The 21580-nt window shown below is 38.2% G+C and overlaps 4 protein-coding genes and 1 non-coding gene across 8 annotated transcripts; 4 read left to right on the top strand and 1 right to left on the bottom strand.

Annotated features, from left to right (window-relative positions):
- The first annotated feature begins 5 nt into the window (after positions 1-5).
- On the top strand, positions 6-6143 carry Karybeta3 (karyopherin beta 3). The gene is made up of 10 exons (XM_066735230.1): positions 6-154; positions 1204-1353; positions 1409-1635; positions 1709-1805; positions 2021-2586; positions 2898-3006; positions 3309-4284; positions 4344-5118; positions 5210-5429; positions 5513-6143. The coding sequence occupies exons 1-10, from the start codon at positions 74-76 to the stop codon at positions 5606-5608; spliced, it is 3297 nt and encodes a 1098-aa protein (XP_066591327.1). The 5' UTR covers positions 6-73; the 3' UTR covers positions 5609-6143.
- Positions 1835-1966, top strand: LOC136778767 (small Cajal body-specific RNA 8). Its single transcript, XR_010823479.1, has one exon. It is a non-coding gene; the product is annotated as a small Cajal body-specific RNA 8 (non-coding RNA).
- Positions 6144-6280: 137 nt separating the features above from the next.
- Positions 6281-13182, top strand: LOC136778413 (protein turtle homolog A-like). The gene is made up of 7 exons (XM_066735231.1): positions 6281-9131; positions 9389-9551; positions 9629-9826; positions 9897-11438; positions 11519-11839; positions 11918-12208; positions 12292-13182. The coding sequence occupies exons 3-7, from the start codon at positions 9694-9696 to the stop codon at positions 12513-12515; spliced, it is 2511 nt and encodes an 836-aa protein (XP_066591328.1). The 5' UTR covers positions 6281-9131; positions 9389-9551; positions 9629-9693; the 3' UTR covers positions 12516-13182.
- A 186-nt stretch (positions 13183-13368) lies between these two features.
- MED6 (mediator complex subunit 6) lies at positions 13369-14959 on the bottom strand. Its single transcript, XM_066735234.1, has 4 exons — positions 14789-14959; positions 14354-14688; positions 14029-14269; positions 13369-13955 (listed from the first exon to the last, which is right to left on the bottom strand). Exons 1-4 carry the CDS (start codon positions 14814-14816, stop codon positions 13876-13878), a joined length of 684 nt encoding a protein of 227 aa, XP_066591331.1. The 5' UTR covers positions 14817-14959; the 3' UTR covers positions 13369-13875.
- A 242-nt stretch (positions 14960-15201) lies between these two features.
- Asx (Additional sex combs) lies at positions 15202-21455 on the top strand. Of its 4 annotated transcripts, none has more exons than XM_066735573.1 (8): positions 15209-15335; positions 15541-15823; positions 15895-16157; positions 16222-17481; positions 17572-17871; positions 18145-18954; positions 19070-19297; positions 19390-21455. In XM_066735573.1, the coding sequence occupies exons 2-8, from the start codon at positions 15568-15570 to the stop codon at positions 19807-19809; spliced, it is 3537 nt and encodes a 1178-aa protein (XP_066591670.1). In that variant the 5' UTR covers positions 15209-15335; positions 15541-15567; the 3' UTR covers positions 19810-21455. The 4 variants fall into 4 exon arrangements, with proteins under 4 accessions (XP_066591672.1, XP_066591673.1, XP_066591670.1 ...); XM_066735574.1 differs by having other exon boundaries at positions 15235-15335; positions 15584-15823; XM_066735575.1 differs by having other exon boundaries at positions 15202-15823; positions 15901-16157.
- The last annotated feature ends 125 nt before the right edge of the window (positions 21456-21580 follow it).

Here is a 21580-nt window from a genome sequence, read left to right on the forward strand (position 1 = left end):
AGGTTGGCAAATCAGAAGAAGATCACTGATCAACTCGGAGAACGTGCGCGGTGGTTTCATTCGTTCGGCAACTATGGCTGCAGACCTTGAACAGTTTCAACAGCTTTTAAACACACTCCTTAGCACGGATAACGATGTCCGGAATCAAGCTGAGGTAAATATCCTACTAGTGCTATTTTTTGGACATTCTTCCCGTTTTTGTTCTAGCGAAACTAGGATTCGTTTTCGAGATTTCTTAGTTTCCTATCGGAACACGTTGCCAACATGTTGTCAGAACTCACTTAAAGCCCCGCCAAATTGAGAATTTTTTCATTTTTATTTTATTAAATGATTCAGAAAATGAGCATCTGCCTTTGGTTAAAATTTGAAAAAATGTCGTAAAAGATTTACTGGATTTTCTTTGGATTTCTGACAAGTGTTTCCTACTTGATCCAAAATGGTGACGCATGCTGGCGTCCACGTTTATTTCGGATTTTTTAACCGTCCGATCATTTCCCTCTATGATTCATCCACGCTTTGAGGTTTCACTAAAATTTTCGTTAATTTTGAGCCGAATCTCTCATTGACAACTTCTTCCCCTGTTTCCTCGCAAACCTCATAAACCTGATTAACTAATTCTCTCCAGGTTTTCCCGCCTATAGCGAATTTTTGCAATTTTCTTTCCGATTTTTCGCCATAACCTCAAAATACCATTTTTCGAGTCTCCACCAATCATATTCGTTCTCCCATAATCAGTATCGGCTCAACGCTTTTTTATGTGTATTCTTCGAATGTGAGTATCTATATATATACACTACGTGAGTTGCGATTGTATTTAGCACATATACGTAGGATATATGCAAGATAAGCTTTTGTATTTTTGGTGTAATTTTAAATTCAAAAAACATAGAAAAATTTTCATCACACGGATGATAATTTTGATGGATATAAATAATATGCCGTTAATTCAAGTTGATTTGTGATCACTGATAATTTATAGTTAGCTTTGCTTTAAATCAGCCGAGGATGTACGCGTGACGAGTGCTAATAAATACTTGAATTTTAATAGTCAGCTCTCTTTGTTCCATCATTAAATATTCACATTGCACTTCGATCAACAGTTATCTTCTAGATGATTCTTTGTGTATTAGATAAACTGATTTCTGATTTTAAGAAATGTATTATTTTTTGTAAACATATATTCCATTTTTAAATTTTTTGCAGGAAGCTTATAATAATTTACCAGTGGAAACTAAGGTAACTTATCTGTTAACATCAATCTGCAATGCCACATTACTTGAAGAGACAAGAGGAATGGCAGCAGTGCTGCTTCGAAGATTATTCTCTTCAGAATTCATGGATTTTTATCCCAAGGTACTCTCTTTTAACTTTTATTTTACAAGCTTTAATATCCTATTATATTTTGTAGGTTCCACCAGAGGCACAAGTCCACTTAAAAGAACAAATTTTAGTTGCTGTTCAAAACGAACAAGTTGATAATATCAGGAAAAAATTATGTGATGTGGCTGCTGAAGTTGCCAGAAACTTGATAGATGAAGATGGTAATAATCAATGGCCAGAATTTCTACAATTTCTGTTCCAGTGTGCAAATGGTCCTGTGCCAGTTTTAAAAGAAAGTGCCCTCCGGATGTTTACGTATGAACAAATTTGATCAACTAATCAAGAGTCAACTGAAAAAATCTATTAATAACATTTTGTTTTGTTGTAGGTCTGTCCCAGGAGTATTTGGAAATCAGCAAGCAAATTATTTGGATCTTATTAAGCAGATGCTACAACAATCAGTCTTGGATTTATCAAATTATGAGGTAAATTTTTTTTGACTTACTGATATTTATGGGAGATATAGATACATGGGTTTCAAAAGGCTTCAGATTACTCATCACTGGTTTCTTCCTATAACAATTTGCCTTCTGATGACTGTAAATTTTTAAGCAATAATTTACAGACAGATACGGGGCATACAATTTTATTATTTGTTATAAGCTAATTGTTAAGTATATTAATTATTTATTATTTTCAGGTCCGTTTTCAAGCAGTCAGAGCTATTGGTGCATTTATAATTTTGCATGACAAGGAAACAAACATTCAGAAACATTTTTCTGAACTGCTTCCAGCAGTAGTTCAGGTGACAATGCAGTCTGTTAAAGAGCAAGAGGATACAGCATTGCTAAAGGTCTTAATTGATCTTGCTGAGTCAGCACCAAAGTTCTTGAGGCCACAGTTGGAAAATATAATGGAGCTGTGTATGAAGATTTTTTCAAACGAAGATATGAATGATTCATGGAGACATTTGGCATTGGAGTTTTTGGTGACATTGGCAGAAACGGCTCCAGCAATGATGAGGAAGGTTGGTGGAAAATACATTTCTGCCTTGGTTCCACTCGTTCTGAAAATGATGACTGACCTTGACGAGGACGAAAATTGGAGTTTTTCTGACGCGGTTATTGAAGAGGATAACGATAGCAACAGCGTAGTAGCTGAAAGTGCTTTGGACAGACTTGCCTGTGGTTTAGGAGGAAAAACCATGCTACCACTAATTGTACAAAATATTCCCTCCATGTTAAGCAACAGTGATTGGATGTACAGGTACTTTCTTCAATTTAAAATTAACTTTTTCATTAATATAATATTTCTGCCACAAACAAGTCAGCGATTGAGAATTTTACATTCACAGACGCGTTACATTTGTGGTAAATTAACTTGTAATTAATTTTTTTTTCTACTGTCGTATTGACAGTTGGATTAGAAGTTTTTCCAAGAAGCTTTGGAATTCCGAACTATAGTTTAATGTTTATATCTTAAACTCAATTCCAAGCATTACATTTTTTAGTATAAATGAATTTTTACTTGGTTTATTTAATGAGAAGATGATAGTGTAAAATAAGAATATTTTTTAGACATGCTGCACTTATGGCCATATCAGCTGTTGGGGAGGGTTGTCACAAGCAAATGGAGGCTATATTGCCACAAATTATGGATGGTGTTATACAATATTTGCAAGATCCTGTAAGTATTAAAATTAACAGCAAAAATTAACTTTCTTTCCACGGAACGAGTCAGCAGTCCCTTTATTAAGATTGTGTCAGCGTTACTTTCGTGGTAAATTAAAATGGAGGCAGCTGGTTTTCCAGGTTACCGTTTTGGTAATTTGGTACCAAAAAACGAGCAACTCCAAGGGTTCCTGAGAGTTGATTGTTTGATAAATAAGAACAATCATAGTATTGGAACTACAAAACTATATAGCAAACTAAATTTCAAGTTGAATTGTACATAATTGTTCTGAGATTAACTCCTGAATTATTTTTTAGCACCCACGTGTAAGATACGCAGCTTGCAATGCAGTAGGACAAATGTCTACGGATTTTGCACCGATTTTTGAAAAGAAATTCCATGACAAAGTAATTCCAGGGTTACTGATGCTATTGGACGACAATGCAAATCCAAGAGTACAGGCGCACGCAGGTGCGGCGCTAGTGAACTTCAGTGAAGATTGCCCAAAAAATATATTGACACCTTACCTGGATGCTATAATGGCAAAATTAGAATCAATTCTAACAGCAAAATTCCAGGAGCTTGTAGAGAAAGGAACGAAACTGGTTCTGGAACAAGTAGTGACTACAATAGCTTCTGTTGCTGACACATGCGAAGAGCAATTCCTCACTTACTATGACAGGTTGATGCCTTGCCTGAAGTACATAATCCAAAATGCCAATCAGCAAGAGCACAAATTATTGAGAGGCAAGACTATCGAATGTGTGAGTCTTATAGGACTAGCAGTTGGCCCTGATAAATTTATAACAGACGCCAGCGAGGTAATGGACATGTTGCTGAAGACCCATTCAGAGGGCGATCTTCCTGACGATGATCCCCAGACGAGTTACTTGATTTCTGCCTGGGCCAGAATATGCAAAATTCTTGGTAAACAATTCGAGCAATACTTACCACTCGTCATGAGACCAGTTCTCAGGGCGGCCTCTATGAAACCGGAAGTCGCACTGCTCGATAACGAGGACATGGAGGGTATTGAGGGAGATCTTGACTGGCAATTCGTATCTTTGGGCGAGCAGCAAAATTTTGGTATCAAGACTGCCGGTTTAGAGGACAAGGCATCTGCATGTGAAATGTTGGTTTGCTATGCCAGAGAGCTGAAAGAAGGATTCGCTGATTATGCCGAAGAAGTCGTGCGACTGATGGTACCGATGCTAAAGTTTTATTTTCATGATGGAGTCAGAACAGCTGCTGCTGCCAGTCTACCTTGCCTCCTAGACTGTGCCAAGATCAAAGGTAATCAAACGTTGAATTTTATTGTGTAAATCTTTATTGATCAAGGATTATTCACGCAGGGCCCCAATACGTCGAGGGAATGTGGGCTTATATTTGTCCAGATTTACTGATAGCAATCAATACAGAGCCGGAATCCGAGGTTTTGTTGGAGCTTTTGTATTCTTTGGCTAAATGCATTGAGACTTTGGGTGCTGGTTGTCTGGGAGCTCAACCGATGGCAGAACTACTGCGAATCTTTAACAAACTTTTAAACGAACACTTCGAACGAGCTGTTCAACGGCTGGAGAAACGCAAGGACGAGGATTACGACGATGTAGTTGAGGAACAGCTAGTGGACGAAGACAACGAGGATATTTATACTTTGAGTAAAATAGCAGACATCCTACACGCTCTATTCATCACCCACAAATCAACCTTTTTCCCTTATTTCGACCAAATCGTCGGCCATTTTGTCAAATTGCTCAGCCCAGAGCGTTCATGGTCGGATCACCAATGGGCACTTTGCGTCTTCGATGACGTTATCGAATTTGGAGGACCTGATTGCGCCAAGTATCAGGAGTTTTTCTTGAGACCGATGATCCAGTACGTTACGGACAAGTCGCCAGAAGTGAGGCAAGCCGCAACTTACGGTTGCGGAGTTCTCGCACAATTCGGTGGTGAAGCTTTTGCTCAGGCATGCGCCGAGGTTGTTCCTAGACTTATGGAGGTCATCAATGATCCTGAATCCAGGCTACCCGAAAATGTAAATTCTACTGAAAATGCCATTTCCGCTGTTACAAAAATCCTTAAGTATAATAACAAAGCTATCAACGTCGACGAGATTCTTCCACATTGGTAAATACAATCTGCAATTCACATTTACCAGAAAAATATTAATCATGAGACGCACGAGAGTCACCGACTATGAATTTTCTATTTTTCTCAGGCTTTCCTGGCTACCAGTAGTCGAAGACGATGACGAAGCACCTCACGTTTACGACTATTTATGCGATCTTATCGAGAGCAATCACGCTTTAGCTTTAGGACCAAATAACGCTAATCTACCTCGACTAATCAGTTTCTTCGCTGAAGCATTCTACAGAGACGCAGTTACTAGCGATAGTCCAGTCATGCAAAGAATTCTCAGTCTCGTCAGGCAGATACAAGTATAATAACACTCAATTTTATTTCGTAGAAATCTAAAATCAATCTAAATCGTTTTCATAATTGAGTTATAATTTATTTTCAGAGCAACGAGTCCATGTTCCAGGCATGTATAAGCGCCCTAACAACAGAACAACAACAAGCGCTTCACGAAGCCCTCAGCGCGCAACCGGCAAATTAGCCTAACATTCGGAAGAGCTGAAAATCTACAACTTGGAAAACTGTACATACCTCTTAAGACCCCGAAGAATCGGACAGCGTACACTAATTGATAGATAGGTCTTATCTAACATTGACCTGTCCATTCTGACCTACGGGAGCCTAGAAAATTTACAATCCCGCCGCGCGTTACGTCATTTCCGTTTACCGCGTCCTTCGCCGACAGTAACGAGAATCGCACTCGGCGAGTCCGAGAAACTCTCGCTGAAAGACGCGGGTACACAACAGTTTGATATATATATATATATATATATATAAATATATCGACGGATATGTTTATATGCTGATATAAATATATTTTTAAACGATACATTTATATATGGATATATATATATATATATATATATTTATATATCCATATATATTTACGTAGAAGTATCATAATACATGATATTTATTATAATCGCACTTTTCTGACACACGTGAAGTCTCTGTAAATCATGCGGTATTATCCGTATTCGGTGCCGAAAACAAATTATATGTTTCCTATTTGAACATTTCTGGAGTTTTTTTTATTTTGGCAAAGAAATATGAAGTGGAGTTAGCTGAAGTTTTTGCGAATTTCGTAAAATTTAGACAAGCCGATATATCGATCTGACAAAGGCTGCCTTTAATCTATAAAGGTTTTCCAACTAATTTATTATCATTGTATCAATTATTGATATGCATTGTTATGAAGCCACTCTTCCATTGTCGAAAAAGAAACTAGAAAATTCTTGGCATGTGACAAAAATACTTATACGTGTGAACGTGTGAGAACATAAACGTACCATCTGAACTTGTTCATTTTTCTCTATTTATATGTCTAGTTTCGTTTTAGCTAAAGATATAAATAACAATTGTGAGCATAAGCCATCTTCAGTAGACAGATATAGACAAAGGCGATATATCGGTTGTCCTCGACGATATCGAGATATTTTAATAATAAATGTAGGTATAAATGCGTTATTTAATATCGATAATGTTAATGATTTTAAAGCATCGAGCGTCTTTCAAGCGGGCTTTTCTCTCCACTAATTAGGGATTTCCTGTTGAAGTTTACTAATTGCACAGAGCAAAAGCATTAATTAGGGATTATAATACTAGAATAATTAGTAGGAGACGAAGAGTAAAATTGGCAGAATTTAATTGGTGCATTAACTAGACTTTTTTTTATTAATGGAACAAGCTGTTGAAAGGATGAGTGGGAAATGGCTGGACGAATATTGGAAATTCATGGATTTCGAGGAAAAAACGTTCTTACATTTTGTATAGTTAACCTTGTAGCTGTTGTTGTATGCTACTGAGTGCAACTTACCTATGTAATTAACATGTTTACGTTGGTGCTTGAAATCGTGCTTTGATGCATCTGACGGTGCAGTACTATTGGTTATTTTGATCGAATTCAAGAGCGAACCACCAGTGGTTCACGCCGCCAGATGAAAGAAATGCTTGTAAATCACAGGTGGTATACGTTGGATTGAACGTGTTAATGATTCATAGATAGGTAAAGCGAGTATATTTAGGCACACAAGGTGGTTCCACTATACTGTTGAATACTGATAAAGACTGTAAAGGGATGGAAAGCCCTTGAAAATGTTTAAAACTCGTTTTTTCGTTTAGCATGCCTTGATTATACACGTATGTTTGCTTAAATTGTTAATCGATATTGATTTACGAAGTAGATAGGGGAAGAAGAAAGTAATTGAAGCCACCATTGGAACCTGTCTTTCCAAAAGGAACGAAGAGTTGAAGAAAAGTCATAAAATTGATCAAGTATCTTCACTGCTAAAAATTTTTCACGTAATATTCTTATCGACTCATTCACTTTTCTTACACAAAACACAATAGTTTTATCGCATGTGTTTTACCCGATTTATTGTTTATACTAAAAGATTAAGGTAATATAGCATTTCTTACAGTAAATTCCTTAATGACTAATAAATTTTGATATTGGACAACAATATTTGTTTGAGCGTGGATGTTTCTTTTGGAATGTTGAGTTCCACTTTGCAATTTTAAAATCGGTTGAATGTCTATCTGGAATAAGTAAGGAGGCGCTTAAAAATTGGCTCTTTGAGAACATAGCGAGTAAAGAATGATCATAGTTAGAAATGTTTCCTGTAAATAATCGAAGTTTACTTGCAAGAAAGGACGATATAAGTGTAGAAGAAGTTTAAGAAAGAGGTGATTAATAGTTAAGTGAGGAGACGTATGTAAACCCGAGTTAAGATCTTTATGTATATTGATTAATCGTTCAACCTCAAAAATAGTTCTTCCTTTTTCCTAGGTTTGTTCCTTTAAGATCAATAATATTACAAATGTAACGAATTTGTACATGTAGAGAATCAGTCTCTTTTGCGTTTTTCTATCAGCTTGTTTTTTCCTGCACATGCAACAGGAACAAGGAATACCTGGGAGGCGAGGAAGATTGCAAAAAGCTATGAAACTTATATGGAGATTATTTTAAAGTTATTGATTATAATAAATTTCGACTTTATAATAAGACGGTTTTTTACCCGTCCATCCCATTTCACCAAATCCATTAGTTTAGTTTTCACTCAATCTCCTATTTTATAGCTATTTGTTTATTAGTTTGCGATCTCACAACCTCCCTTCTCTAACCTTATCTATGCTTTTCTTCCTGGAGAAAATTTTTGGTAAACAGAATGGGAGAGGGGCGAGGGGGTGAAGGAGTATAGCGTTCGATAAAAAATTCAATGAACTTCGGGAGCTTTGTCCGTGGTAGGAAAAGGGCGCAGGCGTGGATAAGATAAGCTTGGATTAAGCACGCTCCATTACCGACGTTCCCGGCGTTTGGACGCTGGGTAAATTTCTTTGAAGAGTGACCGAACCCACTTCTTCATGCCGACGAATCCTCTTAAATTGCGAAATTCGAATTTTATAAAACGACCTTGAAAATCACCAGGAGGCGGTAGAGTGCCATCTTCGAGGAAAACCGATTATTCTGGGGTGAATTGGTACAGCGACAAAGTTCCTAGGGGAGGTAACAGCAAAAGAGGGAAATAATCATGAATTTTGCAAATAAGGTATTGTAATCGTCCAGGAAGAGGTAGAAAGTCGTTTCCTGGAAACTGATGTGGAGGAAGAGGGTACGGGGGAAAGTTGAAAATTTTTGTGAAGTTTACACGGTGCGTGGAAATCATCAGGAAGGTTGGCTGGATTGCTGGAAAATCGATCGGCAGGTCAGCGACGCCTGTGTGCTCCTCCGGACGACGTCCTCGTCGCAAAGATGCACGCCTGACCTCGCGTGACCCGGTGATTTTTGTTTACCGCCGGAAATCCAATCTTCGAACCATTACGGAAGCCCCGAAAACAACGTCCAGCTCCAATTTCTTTCTGGGCACCGTCCTTGGGACATCCTGTGGGAAACTTCGTCGTGCCACCAATTTCTTGATCTACTCTGGACTCCTGGAAACACTCTCCACGTTTCGCCCAATATCGAGGAAACTAGGAACAACCAGTGGATCGGTTTGCTCTTAATCGTACGCCTCCTTGGACTTTATTAAACTACCCTTGACTCGGTTTACTTTTATATCTTTATTCCTGGAACTCGGACGCCTCTACATCGCCATACTCGACCTTGTTTCCACTTGCCGAATGAGAGGTAGCGCCAGGTCGTGTCTTTTTATTTTGCATTCGTATCCCTGGTGACTCCACGACTACACTTCAATCATTTTCTCGTGGAATTTTAAAAAGTATCCCGTAACATCTATTAAAATATCTGTATCGTTCGTTTCAGTGATATATATGGAGAAAAGCTACTGGAGACTCCTTGAATTTTTGCTCTAAGATGCTGAAGAATTGCTGGCATCATCGCAACATACTTGAATTTTTTGTCACCTGATGCTGCTAAAATCTCCAAGGACAACCTGGGTAATTCTTTCCATTAAAAAAATATCCAGGTACTTTTTGTAAATTTGTTTGTTTAATAATAATGATAGAAAATGAATAAGCTTAATTAATAAAAATATTTTTTTAGTTAGCAGGACGGGGTGTAATGACAATAAGGATAAAGCCGGTAAGGGTGGACAGTCACCTGGAGCAATGTTTATGGTACATTTGAAAGGAAGTACTGGTTCCACAATGGTCTTGAAGAATTTAGCACTGTTGACCTGTGTCCTTACTGTGGTAGTTCTGGTGAGCGCCACTGGAAATTGGGATACCGACGATGACCTAGGTATTTCAATGGAATATGTGATTTTTATTGTACATATGTAGTGAATAATAATATTTCTGTATTTTTTTAGTGGCCACGTTTGACGTGAGTGCTGTTCTTGGACGTACCGCCAGCTTGCCTTGCGACATTGAGCCGTCCACGCGAGACGATCGCGTCTACATGGTGCTATGGTTTCGTGACTTCGCTGTGAAACCGATTTACAGCTTCGATGTGAGAGGGAGAGCCTTCAACATGGCCCTAAACAGATCAGACAGTAGCGTGGTAGGCCCACGAGCCTACTTCGTCACTGTTACAAAGCCAGCGACTCTTTCCTTGGAGGCTGTACAGCTCGATGATGAAGGCATTTACAGGTGTCGAGTGGACTTTTCGAAATCCCCAACTAGGAATTTCCAGGTGAACCTAACCGTAATCGTGCCGCCTCATCAATTGATTATATACGACAGTGCTGGTGTCCAAGTAGACGGTACAGCTGGTCCTTTTCAAGTCGGAATGGAATTTGGCTTATCGTGCGAAGTCAGAGGTGGAAAGCCGACGCCAAAAGTAAACTGGTTCGCCAATGGCAAGGAAGTCGATGGAAGGCTGGAGGAAATTGGTCGAACCGTCGTTGTTAGCAAACTGACAGTACCTCGTTTGAAAAGAGAGCACCTCAATACCACTTACAAGTGCAGGGCTTCTAATACAGATTTAATCTCCCCTTTGGAAAGATCTGTTGTTCTTGATGTATACCTGAAGCCTTTGACAGTGAAAATACTAACGAAGCCAACGGTGATGGAGATAGAGAAAGATTATTCTATCACTTGCGAGGCCACAGGATCTCATCCAAGAGCAAAAATAACCTGGCTGCAAGATAACAATCCATTTCGCAGTGGTAAAGTTATGGATGGTGGAGACTTGAAGATAGTTCTTAGTACCCTTAAATTTTTCCCAGTTCCGGATGACCATGGAACGATTCTAAAATGTCGTGGTGAAAATCCGGCTCTTTCCGGTACTTATCTGGAGGATTTCTTTCAGTTGAATGTCGTATTTCCACCAAAAGTGCAATTGCACCTAGGTAGTACTCTGAAAGCGGAGAATATTAAGGAAGGTGATGATGTTTACTTCGAGTGCAAAGTCAGGGCAAATCCAGATCACCATAAGATCACTTGGAGGCATAACGGTGCTATGCTGTCGCAGAATTATTCGGCTGGAGTTATCATGAGCACACAAAGTCTGGTACTGCAGAGTATTGGTAGGGATAACGCGGGTAATTACACTTGTTTGGCCAGCAATGCTCGAGGAGAAACCACCAGCTCGGTGGTTCCTTTAAGAGTTCAATTTGCCCCAGTCTGCAAATCTAAAGAAATGACCATCATCGGAGCTTCCCTCGAGGAGTCCGTCAGAGTCCGTTGCGAAGTTGATGCTGATCCAGGAGAAGTTGACTTCGTCTGGGAATTCAACAACAGTGGGGAGAACTTTGAAGTTGCACCAGCCAAGTTCGATGGTAATAACGGTACTACCAGCGAGTTGCTGTACACTCCGGTCTCTGAAAGAGACTACGGAGCTTTGACATGCTGGGGCAGAAACGTTATTGGCAAACAGGAAGCTCCTTGCATTTATCAAGTTATACCTGCTGGTAAATCCCATTGTCCAACATAATTATAATTATTAAATATTCTTTGTTGTCTCCTAAACATTGTTGATTTTTTTTTATAGTAAAACCAAGTCCATTGAGTAATTGCACTATTAAGGCTTCTTTAAATGCCTCCTCCGAAGTTTTGGAAGTCGAATGCGTTCCAGGATATGACGGAGGTCTTCATCAGAGTTTTAGATTGGAAGCTTACGAGGTCTCCACTGGGAATCTGCGTATCAACATGTCCAGTGTATCGGCAGAATTGCCAGTTTTCAAAATTGCGGTTGCTGACCTTTTGCCAGCCACCCATTTTTATTTGCAGACTTATGCAGTCAATGCGAAAGGTCGCAGTGAACCTTCTTTATTAGAAGATATTATGCTAAGGGATACTGAAAAACACACTGGTAATTGTCAATATTCTATTTGAAGCGTTGGAGTAATCCAAAAGATTTTATTGAGAAATCAATTTAAAAACTTTACAGATAGTGGGATAAGCATGGTACCATTGATTCTACTACTAATTGGTTGTCTGATGGCTTTGAGTGTTACGGTGCTCTCAGTTATGCTGATGATGTACCGACGCCGTGGTACCACTTCTCCAGTCCACATTGAACCATACATGAAGCAACCTATAATTACCCCACCAGATTCAAGGAATAATTCTATGCTGGATGTAACCCACGGTGACCACACTTACTTCGTAGAATACACCCTCAAACAAGTCACCGAGTATGCTCTCAATAACCAGCCTGATATTATTCAATCTCCTCAAGGTATGTTAAAAAAAAGCTTGCTACTGCACCTCTTAATTTAAATAAATGTTGAAAGGGTAAGAAAATAATAGATAATATTTCAGATCAAGAGAAGATTAAGCGAGAGCCACAGCTTTTTTTACCAGTTCGACCAGATACTTTATTCGCGCCATATGATATTCACAAGCAGGGTCTACAAACTAACAGATGCAGTTTGAATCCATTCTCGGCAAAGTCCTGGGAGCCTATAAGCTTTAAAGCCGATCGTAATCTAATGAAAGAAATCATTATCGCCAATTCTATTCCTGGTCCGGAGAGTTGCGTGTAAGCTTGTCCAGCTACATTACAAGGACGAGAAACATATCAGAAAAAATCGCGCACAGGTTTAACGCACCATGGAATTCCAACTTCATTTTTCAGCTTGATTTGCCTGGTGGAATGTTTCGATTATAAGTTTTGCCATTCTTTCATATACCCGTTGGTTCTTCTATACACATTTACTGTTAACCATTTTCTAAAATACACTGCCTGTTAGTCTACGCGATCCGTTTCTTTTTATACCAAGGACGAGTTGGAATTTGATACTTAAGCAAGCCTAGAAAGTCTCATGTGGAAACGATTGGCGAGACTAGACACATAATTTAACTAAAACAGCGCTAAATCCAGTATATTACTCCAAGTTTAATATATTTTGTGTCAAGTCTTATAGATTTCTACTTTTCTTTTCCCATTAATCATCCAAATCCCCCCCACCCTCCAAATTGTATACATTATTTATTAATATATCATATTAATATAATCGTTCGTCTTTTTATTTTATAAATTTAATTTTTGGTTAAAATATAATGTTTCTTTTGGTTGAATGTCCAAAAATTCTGTAAGGAATGCAAGATTGACGACCACTGCAATAATTTGCGCCTAGTAAAGCACCATAAATTACCGACAACCAAAGAAGAAATAAGATACAAATAACTGCCGCAACTAATCTGGTTTTTGTCCCAATGCAAAGGCATCTCGCTGATCTCATCAAGATTTTTGAATTTTCTTGTTCTGCGATCTCCATTGTTAGATTGGGATTGACAATTATATTTTTGTGTTCCAAAGCAGTTTCATTTTCTTCTTTCATTCTTTGAAAATAATGAACATTTTCACTCATTGAACATGGATAATACTGGAATTCAATGTATCTTAAATATTACATTTCAATTACTGCCATTTAAAGAAAATACCTTTCTTTCTTTCAGATCTTCTATCTGTTTTTTAACCAATTCAATTAGCTTATATTTCTTATGGGACAAGCTAACTAAAAAATTTTCTATATCCAAACTGCAGACTTCCATCTCAGTTCAATTATCCGACTTATAGAAAAAGACTAATCCTCAATTTTTTTAATCTTATTTATTAAAAACTAACTGATTCCTCATTTTTATTTGTTGTTTGTTTTGCCAACTTCACACAATGATTGTCTCATTTCTGGTATTACTGACTTCACAATAAGCGCAATATCAAAACTTGTTTTATTATTTTTTTAGCGCTTTCGCGAAGTATACTTTTAGCGCTATCGATACTATTGCGTGTATAATGTTGCTTGTAGTATGTAAGCAGTATCTTTCGCAGCGCTAATAGTATACTTCGTGAACAGAACTAATTAAAACATAAAGTTGTTGTTTTCTTGATCTATTAGGATATTAGTTAATCCTGGGCTTTTTTTCTGGAGGAGGTTTCATATCTTTTTTGTCAGTTTTCACTTCTTGCTTAATCTCAATAGCTGAAATCATCAAAGAAACGTAATTTTTATCTAATTTATATAAATCAAATAAAATATTTAAAAAAAATATTACATGGTTCTTGATGTACTGGCTTAGGAACAGGAAGAGGAAATTTGCGAGTTAGTTCTGCCAAAAGCATATCCACCCTCTGCCTCTGAAAAAGAGAGCTGGACTCTTCGCGAACAGGAGTCTCTTTTTTAGCAGTCATGGATTTTCCATTTTTAAAATCCCAAGTATAACCTCTGCTGGGGTGGTAACGGGAACATGAACTAGCTTCTTCAAATGCAGATTGCAAGTGGTGTACGGTAGAAAGCTGAAATATTTATAATATAAATATTTATAATATAAATATTTATAATATAAAAAAAGCATTTTAAAAAATTACAGAACTACTTACTATTCTTGAGCTTACAACCGAAGCTAGATCAGGGGCTTGGTAAACAACTCCACCAATAATATAAAAATCTGCAATTGGGGTAGCTAAGGTAGGAGAATATCTATGTTGCTTTCTAATCACATATAAAATAGGTTCCTGAACATGAAGAAGAATGTACTCAAGCCCAGTCATATTCTGTAGCTGGTCAGGGTTGAGTCTTTGCATTTTGACAATCTCATTATTACAAGTCCTATCAAAGAATGGATTGCTCCTTTCAGAGAAATAATCCATTATATTGCTAGGATTTAGCATTGGAATCCATGCACTGTCATGCCACGAAAGTCCCAAAGGGTTTTCTAAAATTATTTCAATATACAATTATTTATACTTCAAATGCTAATTACAAAATTGATTCAAGCTATATTATCAATGTTGTAATCAAAGATAAAATTTTACCGGCTACTGGTGGTCTTCCAGACATCATTTTTGATTAACTTTTATTATAAAATAGAGAGAAAGGATAAAAATCACAGATGTAAATAAACAAATATTTTGTTTTATTCTGTTTTATCATCAAATACTCCTATCTTATCCGCTTTTACCGCTTTTATGTACCCATTCTGCCCACAGTCGCCAACAGTGGTGCCCACTGCTGTCTGCATTCCTTATATAAAAATTCACTTACTATAGAGCGTAGTACTATTCAAGATGGCGGACTTGGCAACCTTGACGCTGAGGCTAATTTCTATTTTGTGACCAGATTTCACCAGGATGCAAATGCAACGTTGTGTAAAGCGCCTTTAGGACTTTTCCATTTTCGAGAGGCGGTTTCGCTTCTCAGGCACTCACTCATGACGTAAATACGTAAATACAATGGCCGAACTAAACGAAGAATTAAGATTTCAAGCTAAAAGTGACACTTTTCAAGAATTTTGAAGCACTTTGAGAGTTGAAACAGTTTGAGAGAAACTGGCGAATAAAGTGACAATGATTTTGATGGCAGGTGAGATTTGGAGAAATTCATTGAGGCATATAGCAATGCCATTTCAGTAGCTGTTAATAGATTGAAGGTGTTATGTTTATTTTTTAAATTTATTAAGAATCAACTGCTACTAGCATTGATGTCATAGATCTCATAAATTGAATGTGTGAGAGAAGGATATCCTCTCAAACATTTAAGTAGCTTGACACAAGTAAATCTTTAACAGCAATGACATAAAGAAGCCAAATCTGTCATGGATACTGATGTAGAGATAGCTAAAGGTGAAGGGTGCGAGACAAGCCCTGGATGTTCAGGTTACTCTAGCATGGTGCACAGCAAGAAAGTGATCAAGCATGCTCTGCGTCAGCAAGCCAAAAGACGCAGAAAGAATACAACCATAGCAGCTGGCAATTCTCGTACTCTACCACGTATTGTTGTTAAGCCATTGCCTCCACCTCCGCCTAATGATCCACCTTCTCCAGTGAATAACAATCAACATGTTAATACTGGTAATTTTATTTATCTATTTTATACAGAGTTTTGGACTCTATTCTTATTCTAATGATTTATTCTTTTGTAGCAACAGTAGAGGAGCCAGCAGCAACTATGAGAGAAGTCTTAGCTAGCTTGCCAGGCTTTAGTTTAAAATCAGGCAGGAGAAGGTCTACAAAGAGGTTATCAGCTAGTGCACAATTAGAAGCTGGTCTAGTAGATCTAGAATCTCCTGCAAGTATCTTAGCTAGTACAAGTTTAAGGGCTCTCCTGAATAGGCATACCTTTCAAGGCCTACCCCCATTGTATCAAAGAAAGCTTGCCCAGCTTTTACCATCTGTTGATAGACAAGTAACAAAACTCTATTTTTTTGCTACCTTTTATAGGACTTTTCTAAAAATAATTTATTGTTTAGGATGCTGCTACATCTGGACTTAATAATGAATTTTTTGCACGGGCATGCTTGGAATGGCGTAAAAGACTAGCTGAGGGGGAATTTACACCAGAAAATCAACAAAGATTGAAGATGGAAGCAGAAAGGGATAAAAACAAGCTGGATCCTTGGAAAGTGAAGCATTTTGAGCCTATCTGGGGAGAAAAGCGGGAGCCTAAATTAAGATCTGGTTTGCACTGTATAACAGAACTGAGATCAAGTGGGGCTGTGACCAGGTCCAGTTTAAGGCTTAGACTTGGATCCACCATGGAAGTTCCTCCACCAGAAAATACATCATGTGATTTAGGAATCGTGGAAGAAAAAATTCATGAAGAAGAAAATTGCAAAGATGAACCATGCATTAATCTATCTAGAGAAATAAACGATACTCATGAAGTGGAAGAAATATTGCTACCAAAATATAATGAAACCACTGACAGTCCTACAAAAGCTATTCCTTTGGAAGAGTCAACAAATTTATCTCCAGTCACTACAGATACAGAAAACTTTGGAAAGTTAGAAAATTTTGAACAAAAGGAAAACAAGGAAAAGAGTATGGAAAATGAGTGTAATTTAAGTCAGACTTGTCAGACGAGAGCAACAAATATTTATTCAGAAAAAATTAATTTGCCTTCTTGTGGAAAGAGTTTACATCAGGTCGAGGAGCAGATTCTTGAAGTGACGGAGGCAGAAATTCTTCCCTTCCCAGAGGAAAATTCCTCATCTACACATTTGGAGCAGATTTCCCAAGCTGTGGAAATTTCTCAATTATCCGACGAATGTATAACGATGACTGATATCAGTCAGATGGAGATGACAAAGGAACAAGAGGAGCAAATTGAACAGATCTCTGAAGAGCAAATACATCAAATAACTGACGAACAAATTCAGCAAATCTCAGAGGAGGAAATACATCAAATCTCAGATGATCAAATCCAGCGAATCTCCGAGGAAGAAATTCAGCAAATCTCCGAGGAGCAGATACAGCAAATTTCTGATGAACAGATCCAACAAATCTCTGAAGAGCAAATTTACCAGATGTCGGAATGCGAAAGCACAAATGTCTTTAATTCCCCGCACAATCAGGTCCAAAACGAAATCGTCATGGATGATGCTAGCATTTTAAACAATCAAGCCGAAAATGATCAGATATCTCACGATAATCCCAATGATAGTGAGCTCCAGATTCCCGAGGGAATGGAAATTGACAGCGACACTCTTCAGAGAATCCACGAGCTTGAAGTAATAATTATATCTTACAATATTTTTCTCAAATTGATCGAAATAAGAAAGATTGACATGTTGTACCAAAATAATATTTTTATTATTCAGGTCCGAGGAGAAATGAGAGAAGCTTACGAAGAAATTTCCAGTGGCTGTACCGAAGAAATAATGTATCCAATTCTAGAGGGAATGGAAATAGGAACCAATAACAATGAGGATAACGAGCAGCAGGATATTCCTGGTCAGGTGGAGTCCGTAAACGAACAGCAAGATGAGAATGTTGGTAACGAGGACGAAGCTCTTCGCGAAGCCAACAACTATGTCTGCTCCGAAATGTTGGAGTGTAGCTGGACAGTCGATCCGAATGTTAACAATGTTACAAACAATAATAACACCGGCAACGTCAGGGTAAGCATCGAATCTCTAACAACCAATAATCCTAAAAATGATTGAATTATCAAATAAAAACTATATTTTGTATTCTGTTCCATAATAAAAAGAACATTATGGGCAGGTCTGTATTTTTGCTAATATAATCGAGAATCTCATCCAAGTTTAGTTTAATTATCTCATCAAAACAGTTATTACATTTATTTGAAGTAATTCATTGAAACCATTCTTGATTCATTATAACAATCACTGATTGGTGCATTGGAGTAATTGATGGTTTTATGTGGAAAGGCCCAGGAGGAGTTGCAAGTTCCTTGGCCCCTGGTGGCTGCAGCCCTGGATGGATCAGTCGCAGCAAATATAACGATAACAACTCAGGACGAGTGCAGCGAAACCACCACAACTACAGATTCCCAGACGACATCCCAGCAGTTCATAAATAACGAGGCTAACGTCGAGTCTGTCAACTGTATACAATTTCCAGTAGTTCAAGGCTCTCCTTTCCAACCGGAAATAGCGATTGGCACACCAGGAACTAGCTGCATAATGAAAAACTTGCAGTCCCAAAGTCCTCCCATCATAGCTTTTCCACAATTACAATCTATCAGATTTGTCCAAACGAGTTTCCACTCGGAACCAACGACGCCAACCATAAATAACGCAATAACAACTCAAATCCAGAGTCAACAAAGTCCTCAGATAAACATCCTGAGGCCGCAAGAAGAAGTTCTGCAGATAAACTCTCAGAATAGCTTGAACAGAAGCAATCGTAACCAAAGCCAAAATTTGCCAGCTGTTCAACCGGCTCGTGCACAGAGCACGATTCTCGTTCACCATCCAACGACAGTTCCGAATCAGTCTAGGCAGATACTAGCTACGATCCATCAGCCCCAACAACAGCAGCAACAAACACAACAACAACAGCAGCAGCAATTTCCTGGGACTACCGTTAGTTCAAGGAGTTCTCGTGCGAGTAATCAGAGCAGTCAGAGGGGATCGAGGAGTAATAATAGAGAACAGGGAAGCGGCAGATCTAGGAGTAGCACGAAAGAGCCGCCAGGCGCAGTGAATTTGGAACGCAGCTATCAGATTTGTCAAGCGGTAAAGCAGCAAATTGACAATTACAATATGTTATATAAAGTCTATAATCTACCGAGTGTAGGAATGCTACGATCATTTCACTATGACAAACGAAGGAGCGCTGATATCATTGCAGGTCATACAAAGCTCGCCAAACAGAGATCAACTGAAAGCCCACCTAAAACCACCACCTAGCCTTTTGGCGAGAGGCGATGGAGCATTCACCACTAGCAAACCCGGAGGACGTACCGTGACCACTGTCAAGACTCAAAAACCACAACAGAACATCCAAAAAAATCAGGCGAAAACCCAGGCGGTTATGCTCAGGCATGTTTTCGCCACCAGACAACCATCCTCTGCAGAGGTGGGTAGGATATTTTAAAAAAGGATATTTAAATAAAAGAAATTTTATTTGGTCGTTAAGAATTAATTAAATTAACATACAAAATATTTTAGGCAACAGAGACGAGTCCTGTGACGCAGTTGGGAACGGCTCCAGCGAGTGGTTTGGGTCAATACATTCTAGTGCAGCGCACTGGTGTAGGAGACAGTGCACCAAGAGCGTCCTCGGCACCTCCATTACCACCTCAAATTGCTGGGATGGGTGTGGGGGTTCATTTGGTGCGTGGGCGTCCGGCCAGCGCTGGGGAGGGATCTCATCAAGCGGTGACTTTGAAAGCACGAGGAGCGAGCGATGGACGTGGCTCTGGAGGCGCTGAACCTGGCGCGCCAGGGATGATCATCGGAGGTGACCCACCACCTCCCTGCGAATGCAACATGCGAGGTGCCATGGTCATCTGCAGACAGTGTGGTGCCTTCTGCCACGATGATTGTATCGGGCCCCAACGCATCTGCGCCACTTGCCTCATTCGTTAATTGTAACTCAACACCCTGGCGAGCCACAAAACTCTTCCGGATCTAAAAATCCCAATTGTTCTGGTCAGGGTGTTGGGCAAACATCTCATCCCGTTAAGATAGATTAATTGCCTCGTAAAACGTGCGTCATCTGTGTATAAAAGCAATTTTGCACTGAAACCTCACCTGTCGATCGTGAATTAGGTCCTGCTGGCCATTTAGGATCCAAATCTGGTTCTTGGATCTTCATTTTCTTCTGTCTTTTCCTTGATCGATAGGCAAGATTATCCAGTGCCCTTGTGATTAAAGGTATACGGGATACCTGTTTTGTTTTTCATTGCCATATTATGCTTGCAATACTTTATCAGTATTATCGACTATGTTATTTTTAAGTCATTTTTTACGATTCACGCAAAGATCTTAATTATTTTTATTCAATTTTATCTTTCATGTTATCACTCATGATCGTGTTTCTTAAAGAAGCCCCTTCAATGATTTTTCGAGTGATCATTTTATTCTTTTACTATATTTTATTCTCTCAGGGTAATTTTTAATAGTTTTCACAAATAAATTTTAAACTTTTTTAAATAAATTTTTTAAGCGGTCTAGCATGATAATATTGAGAAAAACTTGAAAGACGACTGAGTCACGTGAAACATTACGGATGTATCCTTGTACCTTTCAGTTACAATTATCGATAGATCTCTCCGGACAGTCCGACTCTGATACCGTCTTCCACATTAAGCATCACATTTTTTATATCTCCATTATTTATTGAATTAATGCGTAAGGTCATTATACAATTAATTTCGCTCTCACGTACACGCTTATTAGTCGCACCTCTTAAAGGAGCAATGCAGAAATATTGTGTATATAGAATTAATAATTGTATGAGTGTACCGAGAGCAATACGATACACGACATATTTGTTAATTACATCAAAGTAGAAGATAAGCTATTAATGACGCGTTATTATACGTAACAAGAATAGATTTTACAGCTTGTACCATTTAAAGATACATCGCTAATAGACTCCTTGGTAGCATAAGTTCATTGATCGATCTACGATCAATTTTGTAGAAAAGCTATATATGCTACTTAGGAATAGTCCAAGCCAGTTTTATTGACTCGATCAAATGAAATTAAACAATTACACATCGCTTAAACGAAAAGACTCGAGGCATTAAGATTGGCACCAAATAGTCATCGATTCATTGTGTAAATAGTTTCATTTCCTTCTTCTCCATTTCAAGTGACATAGGACTCTTCGAGAGCAGCTACCAAAAGACTAAACTGGCGGCATGATTATTGAAATTCCACAACGAGTTATTTGCTTGTAAATAAATATTAAATGATAAGGCATTTCATTCGACGAGGAGTCCTTTTGTGATCGCACAGTAATTTGGTGTAAACAGAGAGAAAGGAAAATTGCAATTTGAAAATATTTTTTCCACCTATGAAAATCGAGCCAATCTCATATTGTCCATCAATCTGTTGCTTTCCTAATACTTGTTTTGCATTGTCGACAATACTAATTAGTGTTATCGAAAAGTTTTCACTAGGATATTATGTATCTATCGCTCAAGTGTAAATAAAACCATAATCGTCTAACTTTGTATATTTGTTTGAGGTACAATTACGTATTTTTAGCTGTATACTGAAAATGGGCAATACTATATCTAAAATACAATTTCGAAGCTTTCATGGATGCTAGTTCTTTTTTAATAATCTTCGATAACAGTTAATACATAACATTAAATATATCAGTTCTTATCATCTCTGTGTGATATCA

This window comes from Prorops nasuta, unplaced genomic scaffold (assembly GCF_024137725.1).
Source record: "Prorops nasuta isolate Cenicafe-Biocafe unplaced genomic scaffold, Cenicafe_Pnas_1.2 PNAS00014, whole genome shotgun sequence".
Taxonomy (NCBI): domain Eukaryota; kingdom Metazoa; phylum Arthropoda; class Insecta; order Hymenoptera; family Bethylidae; genus Prorops; species Prorops nasuta.